At 57.0% G+C, this 19,917-nt stretch overlaps 8 protein-coding genes across 8 annotated transcripts in view; 4 read left to right on the top strand and 4 right to left on the bottom strand.

The window, feature by feature from the left end:
• The window catches only part of VDBG_05333 (leucine Rich Repeat domain-containing protein), a gene marked incomplete at both ends in the record, with an annotated part of 1,915 nt that extends 1,278 nt beyond the window's left edge, over positions 1-637 (top strand). The window contains one exon of the mRNA XM_003004174.1: positions 40-637. Coding sequence (XP_003004220.1) covers positions 40-637 — 598 coding nt within the window. The remainder of the gene's footprint in view (positions 1-39) is intronic.
• Positions 638-1,918: 1,281 nt separating this feature from the next.
• On the top strand, positions 1,919-3,097 carry VDBG_05332 (conserved hypothetical protein; the record flags this gene model as incomplete). Its single annotated transcript, XM_003004173.1, has 2 exons — positions 1,919-1,926; positions 2,407-3,097. The coding sequence occupies 2 exons, from the start codon at positions 1,919-1,921 to the stop codon at positions 3,095-3,097; spliced, it is 699 nt and encodes a 232-aa protein (XP_003004219.1).
• Positions 3,098-3,476: 379 nt separating this feature from the next.
• VDBG_05331 (conserved hypothetical protein) lies at positions 3,477-4,605 on the top strand (the record flags this gene model as incomplete). Its single annotated transcript, XM_003004172.1, has 2 exons — positions 3,477-3,496; positions 3,552-4,605. The coding sequence occupies 2 exons, from the start codon at positions 3,477-3,479 to the stop codon at positions 4,603-4,605; spliced, it is 1,074 nt and encodes a 357-aa protein (XP_003004218.1).
• A 450-nt stretch (positions 4,606-5,055) lies between these two features.
• Positions 5,056-6,928, bottom strand: VDBG_05330 (conserved hypothetical protein; the record flags this gene model as incomplete). Its single annotated transcript, XM_003004171.1, has 4 exons — positions 5,056-5,428; positions 5,487-6,610; positions 6,667-6,791; positions 6,883-6,928. 4 exons carry the CDS (start codon positions 6,926-6,928, stop codon positions 5,056-5,058), a joined length of 1,668 nt encoding a protein of 555 aa, XP_003004217.1.
• Positions 6,929-10,055: 3,127 nt separating this feature from the next.
• On the bottom strand, positions 10,056-11,561 carry VDBG_05329 (MKI67 FHA domain-interacting nucleolar phosphoprotein; the record flags this gene model as incomplete). The annotated part of the gene is made up of 5 exons (XM_003004170.1): positions 10,056-10,712; positions 10,772-10,817; positions 10,872-11,349; positions 11,413-11,472; positions 11,534-11,561. 5 exons carry the CDS (start codon positions 11,559-11,561, stop codon positions 10,164-10,166), a joined length of 1,161 nt encoding a protein of 386 aa, XP_003004216.1.
• Positions 11,562-15,463: 3,902 nt separating this feature from the next.
• On the top strand, positions 15,464-16,649 carry VDBG_05328 (conserved hypothetical protein; the record flags this gene model as incomplete). Its single annotated transcript, XM_003004169.1, has 2 exons — positions 15,464-15,900; positions 16,190-16,649. The coding sequence occupies 2 exons, from the start codon at positions 15,464-15,466 to the stop codon at positions 16,647-16,649; spliced, it is 897 nt and encodes a 298-aa protein (XP_003004215.1).
• Positions 16,650-16,903: 254 nt separating this feature from the next.
• On the bottom strand, positions 16,904-18,111 carry VDBG_05327 (predicted protein; the record flags this gene model as incomplete). The annotated part of the gene is made up of 3 exons (XM_003004168.1): positions 16,904-17,364; positions 17,479-17,563; positions 17,843-18,111. The coding sequence occupies 3 exons, from the start codon at positions 17,903-17,905 to the stop codon at positions 17,306-17,308; spliced, it is 207 nt and encodes a 68-aa protein (XP_003004214.1).
• Positions 18,112-19,671: 1,560 nt separating this feature from the next.
• The window catches only part of VDBG_05326 (pumilio domain-containing protein), a gene marked incomplete at both ends in the record, with an annotated part of 5,818 nt that continues 5,572 nt past the window's right edge, over positions 19,672-19,917 (bottom strand). The window contains one exon of the mRNA XM_003004167.1: positions 19,672-19,721. Coding sequence (XP_003004213.1) covers positions 19,672-19,721 — 50 coding nt within the window. The remainder of the gene's footprint in view (positions 19,722-19,917) is intronic.

The raw sequence follows: 19,917 nt of genomic DNA, 5'->3' as shown, positions 1-19,917 counted from the left end.
ATGCACGCAGCCAGCAGCTGCTGGCCAGGAGGATGTCAGCGCCCTGCTCCCCGTCCTGCCCAAGACGCTGCGCTCGCTGAGCCTGAAGGGGAGCCGCATGGAGGAGTCGCACATTGAGCTGCTGCGGCCGTTGACGAAGCATCTTGAGGAGCTCGCTTTTGGACGCAATTTGGGCGTCATGGCGGCGTCCAAGCTGTTTGTGCCGGCGGAGAAGGACGAAGAAGACACCCACATGACTGACGCAGGCGATGCCGAGACCGAGGAGGAGGAGCCCGAGGAACCTTGCGCCCTGCGCTACGTTGACTTTTCGGACCTCTGGGGCAGTGAGCTCGACCTCGTCGATCTCTTCTCGAAGAAGTGCAACCTGCTGCAGGCAACGTCGAACCCGCTCGAGGTCATTGAGGTGTCGGAGCAGTCATTCAAACCCCTGTCGCGCAACAAGACGCTCGAACGCATCGGGTGGACGCTGCAGGAGATTGGCAGCAGGTGCTGGATGGTGCGTCTGCACAAGGACGGCGACCGCGGCCACCGCTGGTGGAAGATGGGCGCCGACCACTGGGGCATGCGGAAGATTCCCGTGGCGCGCGCCGATGTCGGCGGCATGTACGGCTCTTTCATGTTTGGCCGAAAGCTCTGAGTTTGGTCTGCGATACCCCTTTCACGATTCAGCGGTTGCATTGTTGGATTTTGCTTTTTGATTTTGCTCGATGCGCAGCATGGGTGATGGGAGATGGAATGGGTATGGCACGACACAGCACAGCGCAGCGCAGCGAGGCAAGCCGTGATTTGGCTCGACTCTTGTCATTTTTCTTCAGGGAGATCGTTCATGTGAACGCTCCCATTTGTTATTGGGATTTGCTTTTTGTCTGGTGTTTGGGAGATTCAAAAGTATATCCAGGGGCATGGACAGCGAAAAAGGGCAGCAAAAATACCTCGACACGACGAATTGCATTGGGACGGGCGGCAGGTCAAAACGACTGAGTTGGCATCTGATCATCTCTCCTCTCTTTTTTTTTTCTTGCTTGGTTGAAACAAGTTTCTCTATTTTCTGTACGCTATTTAGTCTTGGCAGAGTCGTCTGAGGATGATGCACTGTTTCGCACAAATGATCAGCCATGGCCATATCGCTGCTGTATATTGCATCGCATGTGACATTCACAAGTTTTGCTCGTGATCTTGATGGACGTTGATGAGGTGCGGGTGCGGATGCGAGCAGGGATGCTGTCACTGTGTCGTCATTGGCACTGCATTAGGAGACGCGGACCCTGCCATGACTGGACCCTGGGTGCGCTGCTTTAAGGACAAGCAGGGGCTGCAAGACGTCTCCACTTTGGGCCTGATGTGATTGATGTTGCGTTGAGCCAGATGTGGCTTGCATGTGGATGGAATGCCAAATAAAGTGCCTGTACGACTTGGAAGCGACGCTCTCTCTTAGCAGAGCGAGACCTCGTATGAGGGGGCTCCTCAGTATCTCAGTGAATGTGCAAAACAGGGTGCAGGTTGCTTGGCATCTTGCGTAGTAATTGGGAACGCGACTGTGACGCAGGCCCAGCCTTTGTACTGAGGATCGAGGCTTCTCTCAATTTCTTCATTCTACTAATTGATGGTCATTTTCACTCTGCGATATTTATACACCTCGAAATACAGTTCCCATTCAATGCCTGGTGGAGCTGTCACGTCCCGGATTTCATTGGGCGTGGTCGTTCGTTAATGAGGTTTCGCTAAGCGCCTCGCCCGCGACAGGGGTCTCCGACGGCAGACGGCCGGCGATTGACTGGCAGCCAGTCAGCCGGGTGGCCGCCTCTTCGCAAGGCACGTCTCTCGCCCTCCGACCCAGGGACTGGTTGGCTGTGAAGCATTCGGTCTGGGCAACAGCCCGGCCCGGCGCGCGCAAAGAGGCTCGCTTGATCCAGGCGGAATGAAACGGTGCGCGCGGGCGCTTGGTGAATCAGGCCTCGTCCGCTGTGCGGTTGCGGCGTCAAAGGGTTGTTGGCTTCCGTTGAGGTACTGAAAGTGTTATAAAGAATGGTCGTCTGGCAGCGTTTTGTTATGTGTTTTAGCCTTGTGATTCATTCATTCACTGCAGCCACTTTTCTAACGCCCGAGCCTTCTTTTTTATTGTCTTGTTTCCTTTGACTCTTTCTTTCAAGTCATCATCATACTGCAGGGCAGTCGCATATATACCCCGAAACAACAGCTCAGAGCCAGCGCCCACATTGTTGCATCACTCCGCATTCCATCGGCCTCTACATATCTACAGCAAGCGGGGACTTTCGATTCCCGCCATTCCTTCCTATTTTTACTTGCTGCCTCTGCATTCTGCATTCTACATAAAACACGATGGCAAATTCGGACAGGCCATGCAGGCTGGGCCAGACGGCCATCGAACTGACGCGCAACGCCCAGGGCCTCGCCAACGCCGCCTCAGACTTCCGCGCCGCCGACAAGCGCGACCTCGGCCGCCAGGCCGGCCACGCCCGCCTTCAGCGAGGGCGCCGAGACGGGCAAGGCCGTCGGCAAGACGTGGCTCAAGACGTTCGAGGTGGTCCCGCGCCTCGTCTGCCGCGCGCTGCAGTTCGTCTTCGCGCTCATCGCGTGCGGCTTCTACGGCCACCGCGTCGACGCCGACCGCAAGGACGAGGACGGCAGCGGCGGCTTCTCGCCCGAGTGGCTGTTCGCCGTCGTCGTCGGCGGCCTGTCGGCGGTCACGGCCGTCGCCTTCCTCGCGGCGGCGCCGCTGAGCGCCATCCCCGTCGTCGGCAGCCGGATCAAGATGTTCAAGACGTATCGCGCCTTTGCGTGGGACGCGACGCTGTTTGTCGCGTGGATCGTCGTCTTCGGCATCATGGCTGGCATCTTTCTCGGACGCGACAGCGATGACCCCTATAAGGGGGCCAGCACGGGCGCCATGAAGACGGCTGTGTGGGTTGACCTTGTCAATGCCATCTTCTGGGCCGTCTCTGCCGCGTATGGCTGTTTCAAGACGTTCCTGGGGGAGAAGGCCGATCAGGCGACGGACAAGATTGGCAAGAAGCTGTTTGAGAAGAAGCAACCGCAGGCGCCTGCCAAGAGCGACGGGTACGCGGAGAGCGTGTGAGGGTTTGAAAACTCAGAAATGGCATAGAGATGGACCTAGGCGTTAGCGGATACTATTGGGTATTGACTTTTGCATATGCGGCTTTGCGTAAAATGAAGTTGACTTTTGACCATCGCTGAGTGGCACTGGCAGACGGACGGTCTGGTGAACTAAAGCAGGGAAGGGACGTTATGTAAGCCAGACTCCCAGCTCTAGCTCAGCCTTATGGCGCCACAAATGTACGTCACTTGTCAGCCTCACGCGACTTCCACGACACCTGTTCGCTCCAGAGCCACAGCCAAGGCCAACTTTCCCATCCTGTGACCGCGTTCGTCCTTCTCCCCCACGGATTAGACCTCGCTACCCACAAAGCTCGGCTCGACGAGCAAACGCCGCCATCATGTCTCTCACCTGGGCTAAGTATGTCTCTCTTCGCCATGAATTGTATCGGAACCAACTAACGCGTGCCCTGTAGCGTCCGCTCCCTGGTCATCTTCTTTGGCCCCATCCTGCTCCCCAAGGCCTACGCCTACTACCAGAACCTCAAAAAGGCCCGCGCCCAGGCCGCTCTCCCGATCCGCCCCGTCACGCGCCCGGCGCTGCGCACCATCTTCTTCCTCTCCTTTCTCGCCTTCCTCCTCGTCGTCAAGGCGACGCCGCTCTTCGCCCCCGAGAACATCTTCGCCTTGACACAGTCCCGCCTGCAGATCCCCGTCGATGTCCTCTTCAACCGCCTCGCCGCTCTGCGGCCCGCCAACATCCTGACGCCCCGCGACGAGGCACTACGCGCCCGGTTCGTCAACCTCGAGTCTCGCCTGCTTTACTTCCAGTTCGGCCCTGCCGCCATCGCAGACTGCCCCTTCTGCCGCTCCGACGACCCCAAATCCTACGCCTACTACGCCCTGCCCGCCATCATCGCGCCGCACCTCCTCAACCTCATCGCCCTCGCCGCCGCCGCCTCTCGTCCCTTTGCCGGCCCCCACGGGCCCCCCTGGCGAACCACTGTCACCGTTGCCGCCACCGCCCTCGCCGCCCTCGACGTCTACCTCGTCACGGCCTACAACCCGCGCCCCAACGCTGCGGCCCTGCGCCTCGGCGAGATTGACACCTTCCACTGGACCGCCCGCTCCCTGCGCCTCATCGCCCTGGCGGCGCTGGACCTCGCCCTCGCCGCCGCCCTGTACCTCTCCTCCACGAACAGGGCGTTTGCCGCGCCGCCACCCGCCGCTGCGCGGCTCGAGCGCGTCAACCGCGCGCTCGCCATGGTTCGGAGCAAGATGACGGCGTTTGGCATCGTCCGCAACGCCGGCGTGCGGGACGAGGGCCTGAGGAGCAGGCAGTCCGGCTACTGGGCGCACGAGGTGCGCATTATGGGCGAGGTCATGGAGGAGAGGGAGGTCGTCGAGGGGGTCAACGATGCGATCGGCAGCGGACGGGTTGATATCGAGAGGATCGAGAGGGATGCCGAGGAGTATGCCAGGAGCGTGCTACAGGCTGAGGAGGAGGCGCCCGTGACGATGGTTGGTTGAGAAAACAAAAGGCCACAAAAGAAAAGGCCACATCCGTCATTCATGACGCGCGTGGTACGATAGAGACAGGTGGGAGGAGTCACGATACTGTTTTAGAAGACAGGCGATGAGATAGAGAGCATGTCTCGTTGCATTCATTGGTCAATTGCCGCCACGCCCTCCCTCCGCCCCTTTCGGGATCCTTCACCCTGCCGTACCAATGTGATACACACCGAGTGGCCATCATCTCGTCCCTGCCTGACCCCGGCCGAACGCCCTCCCCCGCGTCTACGGAAAAGCACGCAACGCCATGTAATGGTGTCCCTACCGTGGAACATTTCAAGTTTTTTTTTCGTTCTTGCTTCGTCACACCCTAAACAAAACAGCGCTTTCGCTACACAGAGTGGGGGGCGCTACCTGGGGAAGGGACTCTGACACAGTGACACGTGCTACTATGAGCCCTCTCGAAAACTAAACAAAAAAAAACACAATGCCCTTCCTCTCAATACCGTCGGCGTCTGGGCTCAGCGCCTCCTGTGCCTGGCGCTCGAGGAAGCCCGTCCAGAGATCGGCGAGCGACTCCTTATTGGCAGCCGTGCCCGATGTCGTGTCGGTGAAGAATTCGGCGCTCAGGGACGGCGTGCTGGGCGTGCGGTGGAAGGGGGAGGCGGGAAGGCGGAGCAGGCTGCTGCCGGAGGTGGTGCCTGGCCGGGCGAGGCCGGCCTGCTCGCGCTGTTCGTCGGTCCAGTCGAGATAGCCGGCCATGACCTGGAGGATCTGGAAGCGCTTGGGGTCGGAGCGGTCGAGGGTGAGGAAGTGGAGCAAGTGGTTGGTGACGACTTGTCTGAGGGGGGAAGCGTCAGCTGCGGATCAACATTTGAGCAAAGCCGTGAACAGCATACCTGTCAACATTGTCTTCGGGTTTGGTCTTCTTGAGATAGCGGAGGGCTTTGGTGAGGTGGTCGTTCAGCACAATGGCCTCGTGACGCAGCTTGCCGATGAGAAGGTTCTTCTCCTTGACCTCCTTTTCGAACGGTCCCGTGCGCTCGAGCTCCTTGGTCGCGCTCTCCCGTGCCGTCTCGGCTTCCACGGCGCGGGCGTCCGCCTCCTGGACGAGCTTCTTCAGCGCTTGCAGCTGCTCTTCCGACGTCTCGACCATCTCGCGGAGCTCGCGCTTTCGCGCCTCCTGGATATCGCTGAGCGCCTTCTGCAGGCTGTCAATGGCCTGCGACTGCTTATCCCGGTCGGCGGCGGCTTCCTGGTAGTTCTCGCGCAGGGTGGCGACCTGTTCTTCGAGCTCCGCCGTCTTGTCGACGAGGCTCTCCTTGACAGAGCGCTCCTCCATGGCGATGACTTCCCACTCGCCCATGGCATTCGTCGTCGTCTCGACCTCCTGCTTGAGGCTCGACACGAGCTTGGCCATCTCGTCCCGCTCCTTGACCCAGTTCTGCTGCGACAGGTTGCTGCGGCTGCGCAGACTCGTGACCTCCCGCGTTGCATCTTGCAGCTCCTCCCGGAGCTTCGCCAGCTCACTCTCGGACGACTTGGCGCCGCTCTGCAGCTCAGCGTTCTGGGACTCGATCTGCGCCTCTAGATCCTCGATGCGCTCCTTTGCCTCTTCGAGCTCGGCGCGATCGCGCTTCAGACGCTCGCCGAGGGTCGACTTGAGGTGGTTGACCCGCTCGAGGAGGCCCTCGTACTGCTCTTCGGCGTGCTCCTTGGCGCTCGTCGCCGCCTCGAGCTCCGTCCTCAGCTGCGCCGTCTCTTCGTCGTTGGCTTCTGGTTTGGTGGATGCCTCGAGCTGTTTTCGTAGTTGTTCCACCTCGACCTTGAGATCATCCCTCTCCCTTGCAAGGGCGTCAAACGCTGCGGTCGACTGCACGTTCGTCGTGTCGGCGGTGGCGACGGCGGGCTTCGCTATTGGGGGGTTCGCGTGGCCGTTGCCATCTTGCGCGTCATTGTGGCCGTTGACCTTTGGTGTGGCCTCGTCGGGCTGCACGGCCGTCTCCTCTGGTTGTGGTGTCGCCTGGTTGTTCCATCAGTATTACAGCACGATACCATCAGAGGGGGCATTCTTGTTACCTCGACAGGTGTCTCTGGCTCATCCTCACGTTCATCGGCGTCGCGTTGCGGCGCGGCAACGTCTACAGTCACGACATCCTTGGCCTTGTTGGCGTTCTTCTTCTTGTTGTTCTTCTTCTTCTTGCCTGCCAATGCGGGTCCCATTAACACACGATGTACACCCGCGAGACTGCGGTGGGGGGGGGAGGGGATGCCCTGAACAATGGGAGGGCGTACCTGACGGCGTGGAGACGGGGTCCGTACTCGGTGCGGGAGTCGACATGATGGGCAGCTAAGCACTACATCGAGAGGCGTAGCGAGGGCTCGATTCGGCGTGGGCAATCGTCAAATGTGTCCTGCTGCGAGGTTCTGCGAGACGGCGTACGTGGAGCATGCGCGACGTTCCATGTACAATGTACCTACCTAACCTTACACGAGACATGGAAGGGTCTGGTTAGTCATCGCGCCAACCACGCCAGCTGGATGGATGGACCCTTGTCTCGGACCAGGCACCTCAACAAAGGGACGGCCCCTGGCATTGCTGCACGCTGTACTTGCTGCTGTTCATAACAATATACCTACAATGCGGCTGCTTAAACTGAATTCTTGCCGGCCAATTGCTAACCGCTTGTCGAGCTTCTGGCCTCAGGACCACACCGGATGCGGCCACAATGGCCAACTTCCCACGTCTGTTTTGTTCTTGGTGTCCCGGAGTAAGGGCCGTGGCGTATGGCCAATGGGGCGCTTTCATGTACCATCAAAGAGCCATTGCCATATGGAAGGTGCCTTGCCCCACGGGTGATGCCAACATCCTGATACCTTAAGATTCAGAATGGATGTCATACATTTCGGCTATCGAATGGCCATAGACATAGACGCGAATAAAGGGGTCGTCGAGGTAGGTCCGAGTAAATGGACCAGTCTGGCAACCGTCCATACTCAGTCTCTCGATGGTGGACTGCACCCCAACGTCCAGCGATGTCGTCAAGCGTAGAATCATGAATCGAATTCTCAGCCGGCTTTATACTATACGAGAACGTTTCGATGTCGCTTAGAATAACACGGAGGCTCGCCACCGGATCATCCCGTCGCCTTGAAGCTACCTGCCCGCCCTGGGAGATCTCTCTACACCTATGACTTCTGCATCGTCAGAGTCCGATCGGCCGGCGAGACCTAAGACGCGGCCGAGAAGCAGTGCGCCGAGAAATGTGAGAGCAACGACAACAAGGGGGTTGCGTCACGGTACAAAGCGACATGCACATTGCCTTTTACAAGCACTCGTCAGAGGCGGTAATAGTACTGCTGTCTACGGGACTACACTTGCGAGATGATGCTGAACCGGTGATGCATTGGGCTCAGTACCTGAAAGACTATTCCCTGCCATTAACTGTGTGAGCGGTACCAGCTTGATATCCTTTATATCTTTGGCACTCGATCTGGACCAATTGGTGTCCATATCTAGCATCAAGTGCCGGCTGCAAGTTCCACCGCCGAATAACCGTAGCGTCGACCGCCCTAGTGGTTACATACCAAATCCCGACTAGCCAAGAAAATGTCTACACGTCAAACTATAGATCATGGCTGTGCTCAGATCTGGCTCTTCTGAAGGTTTGGATGGACCTTTTGAGGCTTGGATGGTATGTAAGATACTGCACTCATCCAGGGGCCAAACCGAATCTGTGACTCGACAGGGTTGAGTTTAGATCGCTTCCGCTTGATATGTTCAAGTTGGAGTGGCTTGCCATCGTCGTTCCACAGGCAATGCGACCCGAGACCTATCTCACAGCCAAGCTTGGCGGCTCCAACAGTCGAGGCCGATGTGAAATAGAGGATGCGATCTTGCAACTCAACGGGAAGCGAGTTCAGCAACGTGGGCCGCTGCGGGCGTCTAGTCATCCAGAGAAGAAGCTCGATGGCCCGGCTTGTGGGCGGGTTCCAGCCGTCGAATAGTGCCGCTGGTTGTGTTCCTTCCATTTCACCATCTCCCATAAGTCGGATAATTGCGACCTGTCGAAGACTGAGAAGAGCATACGCGGTGCTCCGCCGCAGTGTTGCAGGCTGCTTTGCAGTTTGCAAGGTGAAGTGGCGTCGTATCTCCTCGAGACCACTGTTCAGATCTTGGACCAACACGAACCAGGACCTGCCGGCCTGGACGAACTTGGAGGCAGGCTTTTGCCACTCTGGCAGGTCACAGACGAATGCATAAGGTCCTCCCGGGCTCCGATCCAACCGGTTCGCTCTACTACCGTGAAGTCAAGGGCGGCGATGCGTATTGTGGCGATTGCTAGTTTGAGAAATGTTTCTTGGTTGTACGAGTGTCGGAGTACGTGTCTCCATGTATGCCCAAAATCTTGCAAGATTCTTCCCACAAAGTACTTTTCTCTCGAGAGGTCGCCAACATCCAAGTTCCAGCATGGAATCGAGAACTCGCTGGAAAATGCCGATGCTGTCGGTGCCGGGAACGGTGTTACGGGAAGGAAGTCGTCCACCGACAGGGCGCGGCTACACGCAAGCTCCAGAGGCACTGCGGAGGAGCCAGACCGCTTATTTCGACTCAGGACACCTTGGTCGAGATCGAAGACCCAGGTGCTATCATAAAGACTATCTCGCCGGTCGCCAAATGGATTCACAATGTCATACGCTTCAGACCAGCAGGCTTGGATACCCTCTCGCAAAGAGGTAAAAAGCTGGCCTAAGGGTTGTGAGAGGTTGTCCTTGAGGCGGTTGGGCCAACAGTTTGGATATGTACTTGTTAATCACCTTTGTTTCGGCCTACCAGGAGCCTGGCGAACTCGTCAAAACAGCGCGCATCTGAGGCATCGGACTTCTGGTAACCCTGCCAGATTATGGGGTCTGTGACGAGACTGTAAGCAATGCTGCCGTTGGGAGGAAAAAGACCAAAGTCTTGCTGCCCACCTTGCTTCAAGTAGAACAAGGTACCCATAGCTATTGTTCAGCGCGCGCTGGAGGGATAGAGGGTCGGTGGGTGGATTTGTTGCCAGTGCTGGAATAGTGTACTCACTAGGCACCCAAACGGCCCCTGGGCCTGTCCATCCACCCCTGTCGCTTAGTCACAATCCTTATCGGCTTGCTGGTGCTGGGTTTTTAGCCAGCCTCACGAATCTCTCTATGAATTTTCCCTCTTTTCTTCTTCATACATATATTTACTCTTCGCTTGAGGGATGTGAGGAGAACCACACTTAAGTGCCTTCTCCGCGCTCGAGCTGAAGTAGACAGATACTCTGCCCTTTATAATCCCAGTGCTTGCCCGGTTTTCCACGGGTGCAAGGGGTTCGCTATGAGCATACATACCAAAAATATCTTCATCGCCATCGCTCTGTGACTGCGAGGCGCTCAACAACGCCTTCAATGGCTGGATCAAGAACTGTCCACATGCTACTGCGTGGTTTCCAATGTCTGCAATTGACAGAAAATGTTGAAGAATATCATAACCCGTGCAAGAATGAGTTCCCCCAAACTCCAAATCTACAAAGCATCCCTCAATATTTCACTCGCGTTCATGCCTTGGCCTTCTTCGCCTTCTTCCCCTTCGCTTTGGACACCTTAGGCTTTTCCACAGCCGCGGCTTCTTCCGCGACCTCGACGGCAGTTGCGTCCTCCACCGCAGGAGCGGCCTCGACAGCCTTGACCTCCTCCGCACCCTCGGCGGCGACAGCCTCGGGCGCGGCAGGCGCAGGAGCTTGCTTCAGCGCGGGAGCCTCAAACTCATATCCGAGCTCCTTCAGCTTCTCTGCGCGCTCCAGCCGCCTCTTCTCCTCCTTTGAGATCTTCTCGACCCAGGCCGACTCGCTCAACGGACGAGCGAGCTTGTTGCCCATGATCTTGCCCCAGGGCGTCTTCTTGAACCGCCTGTTGGCTCCCTTCCAGATGTCGGCGTGCAGCTGATCGCGGGGCACGAGCTTAACGCGCAGGATGTGGCCGAACAGGAGGTAAGAGTTCATGGTGCGGGCCGCAATGTCGGCATCGCTCTCAGACTTGAACTCGATGAAGGCGTAGTGCTTAGATTTTCCAGTGTGCTTGTTCCTTGACAGGCGCAGTTTGGTAACCTGCAAGTGAGGATTAGTTGTCTGCAGAAGCGGGGAGCGGTGAGGTGAGATGAACGTACGGGTCCAAACTGGTTGAAGTACGAACGCAGCTCATGCTCGTAGAAACTGCACAAAGTGTTAGCAATTATTAATTTTGGTGAACGCGGTGGTAGATCATACCCGTGAGGCAGGCGTCCAACGTAGATGACACCAGGCTCGTCCTTGGCGGCATTCTTGCTCGCGGCCAATGCCTTCTTCTCCTTCTTGGACAGCTTGGGTATCTTGCCGACATCCTGACCAGTCTTGAAATCAGATCCCTTGTCGGTCTGGCCAGTCTCCTCAGAATCAGAATCTAGACCCGCGGCCAGGGCCTGGAGCTCAGCGTCGACCTCGCCATCGTCCTCCGACGCATCATCCTCAAAGGGAATGACCGTCTCCTCCGCCGACTCGACAACGATCTCCTCGGGCTCTTCCTTGGGCTCTGCGATCTTGACCTTCTTGGCGACCTTCTTCTTCTCCTTGACGGCGGGGGCGGACTCGGCTGCGGCCTCGGTTTCGACGTCGACCTTGACCTCAGTTTCGGTCTGCTTCTTCGGCTTGGCCGCGGCCTTGACGGGCTTCTGCTTCTTGGGGGCGACAGGCGAAGTCTCCTCGACGGCTAGAGCGACACATGGTTAATTGATTGTCGGGGAAAGCGGTGGTGGGTTTGTGCGAGACGGACCCTTGCGCTTCGTCACCTTCTCGACCTTCTTCACAACAGGCTCCGCGACGTTCGTCTTGGCTGAGGCATAATTAGCTGTTTTGACCCATATGACGGTCTATCAGTGGAATGCGACGCGTACACTTTCGCTTTCTAAGTTCGGGAGCCATTTTGGACGTGGCGTGGGGTTGTCGTGGGTTCTATCACTTCAATGTACTGAAGATACCGTCGACCTCTGCACTTGCGGCGTGGCTGGCGAACAATAACCAAAGAAAAATTTCCAGGTTCTGCCATCCATGTGCAGCTAACCTGACCCTTTGTGGGAAGCGGTGTGGCAAGACCCCTCTAGTCCCTCCTTCCAGCGGCGTTCTTCAGTGGGGAGCACCTCGATGGGCAGGAAGCACTGACCTCTCCTGCCACTGCCACCCGCGATTACCTTATACAGGAACCACCACAGAAGTACTGAACCACCCTGAGCCGCCCTGAATCTCTCGTCTCAGTCTGTTCACGAAGAGCTGCCACCATCCTCTGCCTTCCTATTGACCTTCATGGGCGTCATTGCAGCAAAGATAACAAACACATCAACAATCCCTTGGTGATTCAGTCATTTAGATCATTTTTTGCGGTTCGACAGACGGACTACCTTTCTCACCGGTCAAAGCCGTAACCGCGGTGACTGTCTGCCCACTCTCCGCCCAAGGCACACACAGCCGTCAGTGCATTTACATGAAGGCTTTGGCCTCATTCATTCAGCCCCCGCACCGCCCGACTTTTGTAGAACTAAGCTTGCAACTCTGATCCACCAGAGAATTTCAAGGATTCGACGCCTACCTCAGCCAGCACACCAAGCCACATCGATCTGGTCAATGTGATTGACCGCCGACCACCTAACTTCTCAACAACTGACTCGGTTCGGCCTCAGACCTTACCCGCGATGACAGTCTCAGAAGACCAGTTGACCCACGAGGAGGTGTGGGATGATTCGGCCCTCATCGACTCCTGGAATGAAGCTTTGGACGAATATAAGGCACGTCAGAACCGCACTTTGGTCCACTCGACCAACAGGAGCGATCTCCCCCTACTTCGACTTTGATGGCGACTGACTGCTCCGTGAAGAAATATCATAGCATTCACGCCAAGGGAGGCAAACTCGCAGACCTTGAGCCCGCGCGCGTCCACTACCTCGAAGTAGGTCACAGTTCCCCTGTCACGGGCCCCCTTCTCCATCAACAGTCAACTCTAATGGTGATCATGGCAGGATCCTCAAGACTTTGCAATCAGAAACACGGGAAGGTGATCAGCCAGCTGAGGCAGATCTGCCACCCGGTGGTCTGGAAGAAACCCATAAAGTCAGTCAAGTCCTGACACTGTTGTTCTGCAATCCTGCGGGCATTCTGATAAGGCCACCGAGGGTTGGCCTGGCGCTCCTCCATGTGGTTCAAAAGTCTTCGCACTTTTTGCTGACGCGCGTGGTCGCTGCAGGTCACTCTTGGAGCCGCGCCCCCAACAGCAAGCGTGTCGGAGTCGAGAGATACTGCAGGGGATGCGACAGCGATGGCACCCCCACAGTTGCTACTCAGTACAGGTAGGTTCTGACACTCTGTTGCTTGCCGAGCTTCGCCATTGGGCTGCTGACGACAAGGATAGTGCAAGATGAGGGCCTCAAGAAACTACTTATGTCGTGGTACTACGCGGGGTACTACACAGGGCTGTACGAGGGGCAGCAGCAGCAGCCTACACAGCCGAGCGCACCGTGAAAGGCGCCAACGGTACCGATGGGCAAACCCCTAGGCCAAGCTTCGGACGAAATCTTGATGTCGCTGTGGGGAATCAGACCAGATTCGCCGGACGGGACATCAACTCTATCTGATCAACGGGCTGCAAGCGAAGTTCTGCGACACGATCTGTTCCATGACGCACCGGCACTCAAGCTAGCCACGTTTGAGGCTCGACAAGGCATGTGTCGAGGCTGGGCGCCCACTCAGGGCTACTGCAGCTTTGCCAAGGAGGAACGGCCTGGAATCCATGGGGGCAATTGGAGCGATGGATATCTAGCACTGCACCATCACACCCTCGTCTGGATCCGCCCATCCAGCGACGCAATATCAGATTGTGACGAGTGTTGCCCCTTTTTATCGTCCGTCCGCAAATCGCTGCCAGAGCTGTTTCGTTTCGCCTGCCACGGTTGGGTAAACTCACAGCTGTTCAGACCTCATCTCAAGTATGGCAGCTTCGGGCCTTCCGACCGCAAGGCTGATCAATGGGAGCCTTCAGATATTTCATCTTGACAACATTAACACGATTGGAGAAACACTGAAGCAGAGTGCACCTGATGTCGCGACACTGACAGACGTCACAGATAATACTGACCGGCCTTCCAACGATTGAGGTACCGTGACAGGCCCGTTTGAGCACGTGCTGACGAACATGCAATGATCAATGGCGATACATCAGACTTGAGGTTTCGGTAATCGGCTTGCCGCATCACAGCACAACGGCACTGCGGCAATGAACGGAACGGCAGCGAGAGCTTCGATTGCGCGGCTCGCTGTATCGTTGCGCAGGATTTAATTTCAAAAACTCCGTAGGCCTCCGGCTTCCCGCGTGCCTTTGAGCAGTCAGAAAATCACGGCCCGAAGAGTCCACTGGTCCTCGTCATCTCAAGAAGCAGGGCACCCTTAGCAATAGCGGCCATCGTGGTATCAGACTAGACGAGAAACCCCTCTCTGACAGCAAACCAAGAGATGGGCAGAGTTCGTGCGACGACATGGGTTATGGCGTTGCGACCATGACGACGCGCCTTGAGCGTAGCCAAGAAGGATGTTTCAGAGCCTCCATGCCGCCGTTTGGAGTTGTGGGCACGTCCAAGCAGCTGGCGAATGATGGCGTTAAGGGGGTCGGTTTTCCCTCCAGGCGAGCGACAGGCGGATGCGACTCAGCAACCCGCCAAGGTGCGTGAGCTGTCGTCTCTAACTCGTCGTGGCTGGTCTGGAAGGCGGGTCGTGTGCCACTGGCCAACGTACCCCAGTTCTTAGCTTCCGGCAGCTAAAATCCCCCTTTCGCTCTTTTCGCCCGCTGCATATGTTCCAAGGGGTCCAACCACCACCAGCTGAGCCAGTCCGGTGCCTGAGTTTAAGGTTTAGCGTGAGCGCTGCTCCAAATTCAATGGTCGAGTTGCGCTGACCCAAGTTACAACGGGATCGCGCGAAAGACTTTTGCTGTGCAGGTATCACAAGCTTGCGAGGCGACGACAAACAGCATCGCCATTTTTTTTTTTGAAGCCTGCAAAGTTACCAAGGAGCCATGCGCATGACAGCAGCAGGATCAGCAGGCGCCTGTCAGTATCATTGGTGACAACGGCCCTCAGCGTCTTGCGGAAGATGGGCCGCTCGGGCCAGGCAAGGGGCCCAGCAACGCCCAAACGCGACTCGAGACGAATCTGTCACACCAACCCCCTTGTCGAGCTTGCCCACGCAACCCACCTTGGATGCTTCGACGACGATACCAAACCCCCTGTACCGTCTGTATCCATGTCCTTTTCCTCTGGTCTTGGCCTCCGTCTTGGGATGGCAATGCAACCACCGCTGTTCATCCATCGGACGCAGGCGACCCGAGCGGCTTCAGCCAGGGACATGCTCTCGTCTTGTTTCGAGAGCAAGCCATCGCAGCCTCTTGGCCCGCTGCGCCCCTGACGTGCCATGCCTTTCGTCTCTGCTCCGAGCGCGTCTTGGGAGCTTCATGCGACCTTGATTTAAGCACTGATGTTGCCCTTCCGTCTCGAAATAGTTTCTGCTTTTGCCCTCCATCTCTTCCTCTCTCTCTTCAGTCAACTCGTGTGCTCGCTCATTGCCGTGTGGACTTTCATTCCCTTCCGGTTTTTTTCATTCACTTCACTTCACGAGCAGGAACTCGCCGGATCCATCCAGCATATTTCACACCTTTGCACCCCGTTCGACACGGCCTCCTGAGGAAAAAAATACGTCTTTACCAGCCAGTCTGTGATCCACAACAGTCAAACGTCTTCCGTCAATTCGTCTTAGTAATACGTACTCCAACAAACTAAATCGACAAGATGAAGTTCTCCGCAGCGCTCTCCATCTCGGCCGTCGCCGCCCTGGCCTCCGCTACGAACCACGAGGAATCGCCGGCCAAGGCCTTGATGCCTCTGCCTGCCGGCATGAAGGGCCACGGCATCACTGAGGGTTCGGACACCAACGTGATTGTCATTTGGGTCAACCCTGGTAACGGCGCCGAGACCACCACTGTCAACCAGCAGGTCACCGTTACCGAGACTGTCGTCGTCGGGGCCCAGACCCCTCCTGCCGTCCACCCGCCTCCTGCAGCGCCTCCGGTCCACCCGCCCCCGGCCGCTGCTCCTCCGGCCGAGGCCATGCCACCTGCGCACCCTCCTCCCGCTGCTGCTCCTCCCGTCCACCCTCCTGCTGAGGCTGCCCCCCCGACTCCTGCGGCACCCCTGGGCGCCGAAAACGCCCGCCGCCCCTGCCGCAGGTGCCACCCACAAGCGTCACGGGTCGGCGGGCCCCGGTGGTCTTATCTACGCTCCTGACCAAAATTCACGCTGCTGTCGGGCGACATGGTCATCTTCAACTTTCCTGAGCGCCAACCACACCACCACTCAGTCCAGCTTTGACCTGCCTTTGTGACCCCCTGGCCGGTGGCATGGACTCTGGCTTTCATTCCCAACCCTAACAACACTGTCGAGCCCCCTTCCTCAGGTTGCCATGCAGGTTATGGTCTCTGACCCTCTTTGTAAGTTGCCTGCCTGCCAGATGTCAAGGTTTCGCGAGCTAACGATGCCAGGGTTCTACTGTGCCCAGGGCCCTCACTGCGGCAAGGGTATGGTCTTCTCCATTAACCCTACTGCTGAGCGTACCCATGCCATGTTCCAGTCGATGGCCATTCAGCAGAAGGGTGACGGTGCTGCCAGCCCCATTACCGGCGGCTCGCCTGCCCCCCCTGCTGCCCCGCCTGCCGCCCCTCCCGCTGCTCCTCCCGCCGGCACTGAGCTCGCTCCTCTTCCCGGCGCTACCGATGCTCCCGTCGCGTCTCCCCCGGCTCCCGGCGGTGGCAACGGTGTGCAGAACGGTGTCGGCCAGATCGACCAGAACGGCGCCTGCGTGTGCACCGTCCAGTGCGACATGGGCTCGTTCCCCAACCTGGACATGCAGGGCGTCGGTGCGGTCGGTGGCATGGGCGGCTCGATCCCCATCGGCCAGCCCGTCCGCAAGAGGTGGTAAGCGAATCGTGGATGTAAGCTTGAGCCTCACGTTGCTCGCTTACGGGGAGAGATATACCAAACATTTTCTTTTTATCACACATTTATTTGTCCGGAGTTGAAGACGAGATGAAAGGAAGATATGATTGGCAACGCTGTTGTAGACACCCGCTTGAGGCAACTGGGACTGGCTGGCCTAGAGCTCCATGGGGCCCTTGGAGACAGGGGTTGTACACACACTTTGAAGTATGACTGGTTCGTATCTTTCTGGATATGTCCAAATTAATAGGATTTGATCATGACTGTAACTGCTTGCGCGTGACGTGATTGCATGTGAGCGTGTCTGCGAGATCGATGTTGGGGGCGCTTGCTGGGCACACCTCGAAAGCCATCTGCAAGACGTTGTGAGAGGTTTAGGAGTGGTCTATGGGCGTTGACGCCGACTCTGAAGAAACAGGAAAATGCGATGTCAGCGAACAAACGAGGGAGGAAATTGAGGAGGCAGAGGGAGTCTTGGTGGTCAGCATTTCATTTCGTCACAACGAGTGTGACTGCTATTTGGCCTGGGGGCTGCATCCGTCCTCCTCATGCGGCAACCGCATCCCATCAACCCGCGCCCGCCACCCTGGCCCTACCTCTCTGTCTCGCTTCGTCGCGCCTCTATCCTGCTCAGGCCATTTATTTCTTGCCCTTGTCCTTGGCAGGCTTGTCCTCGCCAGTGGCCTTGCGTGCCTCGGCTAAGCAGAGCGGAGCGTCAGTGAGGTCCTACCTGTTATTTGGAAAAGAAAATATGGAGGCTTTCGGGGCGAAGCGCGTGCGCAGGCAGGCAGGAAAGATACAAGATGACATACCGGCAGCCTGCTTCTGGCGCATAATCTCAGCTGCGCTCTCACGGGAGCGCTGGAGCTCGGTGCCGCTTTGGCTGTTGCCGGATTTCTGCATGCACGTCAGCTGAACGGCCCGTCTCTTCTACTCAAGACTCTGTCTCTCTCTCTCGACGACGATGATGACGATGATGATGATGAGTATGGATCGGTGGGCGAGGGTCTTTGCTGTGGAGCATCGTTGTCGTCGTCGAGCAGGCGTGGCACGTCTCATCACTTGGACTCGTTCATTCATTTCCCGCTCCTCTCCTGACGTCGAATGAGGGGAGACCAGGTCCGAACATGTTGGGAGATGAAGGGGCAGATTCGGGGCAAGGAGGTGCTCTCTCACCATGGCAGCCTGCTTCTTCAGGTTCGCCTCACGGGCCTTGTCGCGCTGGTTACCACGGGCCATTGCTTTCTTAGTGATGTTTCGCTGAGCCTATCTTTCTTCTTTTTCTTCTTCTTCTTCTCTCTGTTTGTCTTGGGCACGTTGGGTACGGGACTTTCCCCGAGTATTCGCCTGGTGAGTGAGATGTGTTATCTGGCTGGCTCTTCAGGGGTTGGTGGTAATGGTGGGAAGCCGAAGGAAAGGTGGGTGAGCGCGAGGGTGACGGAGTGAGGTGAGAAAAAAAGATGAAGCAGGCAGGCGGTGAGGCTGCGTCCTTTGTGCCCAGGCTTTGGCGTTATTCGCCTTTTAGGGGGGGACAGAGAGGACAGGGAGGGGGTCCAGACCTGCAACGGTATTTCCGGAGTACCTGATTGGTGGATATCCTTTCTCGACCAATCAGAGGCCTGAAAAATCACGATTGGCTCTGTCCATGTGGGCGCGCGACAGTCGTGCAGATATCGATGGCCATTCCGACCAAGAACCAGCATGGCCTGTCATCGGCGGCACTTCTTGTCCGACACGCTCACCACGGTCGCCGGAAGCCAGGACGGCGGGAAACGCACTTGACACGTCACAGGCGGTTCAGAACACTGGCAAACTGATTGATCTGCCTATTACAGCCAGGAGCAAAGCGCAATATGAAATCCCTCCAAGACCAGTGTGCTCTGCTCAAACACCACAAGTCGATGGATGCTGCTATATGGCTTTTGAGCGCGAGACGTCCGGAGACATGTGGTTGCCCTCAGCCTCCTGGTGAGAAAGAAAACAACGCCACCAATTTTGTCCCTACGAGGGAGAAACCCTCTGATACAGGCAAGGAGGAAAGAGTAAGAAAAAGCTGAAAGAACACGTCCACCCCATCTTGCTATTTCTGCCACAAGCGGCTTGACCGTAGAGCCCCGTTTCCCAGTCCAGAATCCATCGTTCCCGCCGCTTTCCTGCCTGCATTGTAGGTTCTCCCAGTCAAAGTCATGGAAGAGTATTCAAAATGAACCAAGGTCCAATGAAAGTCGGAATCCTGTGTTCGAGAAACGGACCAGGCAGCGAAGCGCAGGCTGTGTATGCAGAGCCAAGTGCTTGTAGGAAGAAGAAAATGGGGCTTCAATGCATGTAGAGCCCGCTGACTGAGCCGCAGGATGTATCGAATCAACGCACATCTCGGCTTGGGTCCTCCGACGTCTTGCCCAGAAAAGAAAAAGAGGGCTCCGCCTGACAGAATCCAGAAACAAGACGCAGCATTTGTGTCTATCCAGGTCCTTTGATCGCCAAGAATGAGCAGGCGGTCCTCAGTTGCTGACGGCAGGATCGAAAGGGTGGCAAAATCCAGTGTAAAATGTAACGATGCAGAAAGTGACAAAGGGAGAAAGAAGCTGAAGAAAAAAAACAAGAAAAACATCCGAACGAAGAAGAAGAGGCAGAAATCAAAACGTTCGTTTCATCTATGTCCATGAACCGAGGGTTATGTTCCCCCCCCCCCCCAAGTACACGCCAACCAGATCAGAAAACCCACTTTGCCTGTGGAGGGGAATCCCCGACGGTGGCTGTCCTGTTGCAATGCTCACACCTCCCCAGCGAATGCCCGTCTCCATCGTTGGCCCATCCATGCGATCCGCGGTCGTGTTGTACAACGATAAGCAGCGTCAGTTCCGCAAGAAGGAAGAAAGAAAGACGTGCTCCGAATTTGAGGAGGGGGTGGAGGTAGTATACGCGGATGAGGCCAGACAGAGAGACCCAGGCCAGGGAAATCGTCGTTTGTGTAGTGCACAGAGAGTAAAAGGAAAGACCGGTCGTCAAGTCGTGGCAGCGTCACCATGCTGAAATGAAGAGGAGGGCAAAAGGGCTGATGAGAGCCATGTAGCCACCCCTCGTAACGTAACGTAATCCGTCGTGTCAAAGCCGTTTTTCCTGCATATCGTACCACTTCCCAGAGGCATGTTCCTCAGGTGCTGCATGGTCGCAGGCACCCTACAGCCACTGGGAGTCATCGCCGGTGTGAGCAGCGTGCGATGCCGTGGGGCTGGCTCTGCTGGTTCTGC

The sequence above is a fragment of the Verticillium alfalfae genome, genomic scaffold (genome assembly GCF_000150825.1).
Source record: "Verticillium alfalfae VaMs.102 supercont1.6 genomic scaffold, whole genome shotgun sequence".
Classification (NCBI taxonomy): domain Eukaryota; kingdom Fungi; phylum Ascomycota; class Sordariomycetes; order Glomerellales; family Plectosphaerellaceae; genus Verticillium; species Verticillium alfalfae.
Note: the sequence above shows the minus strand (reverse complement) of the source record. Positions and strands in the feature narration are given on the sequence as shown.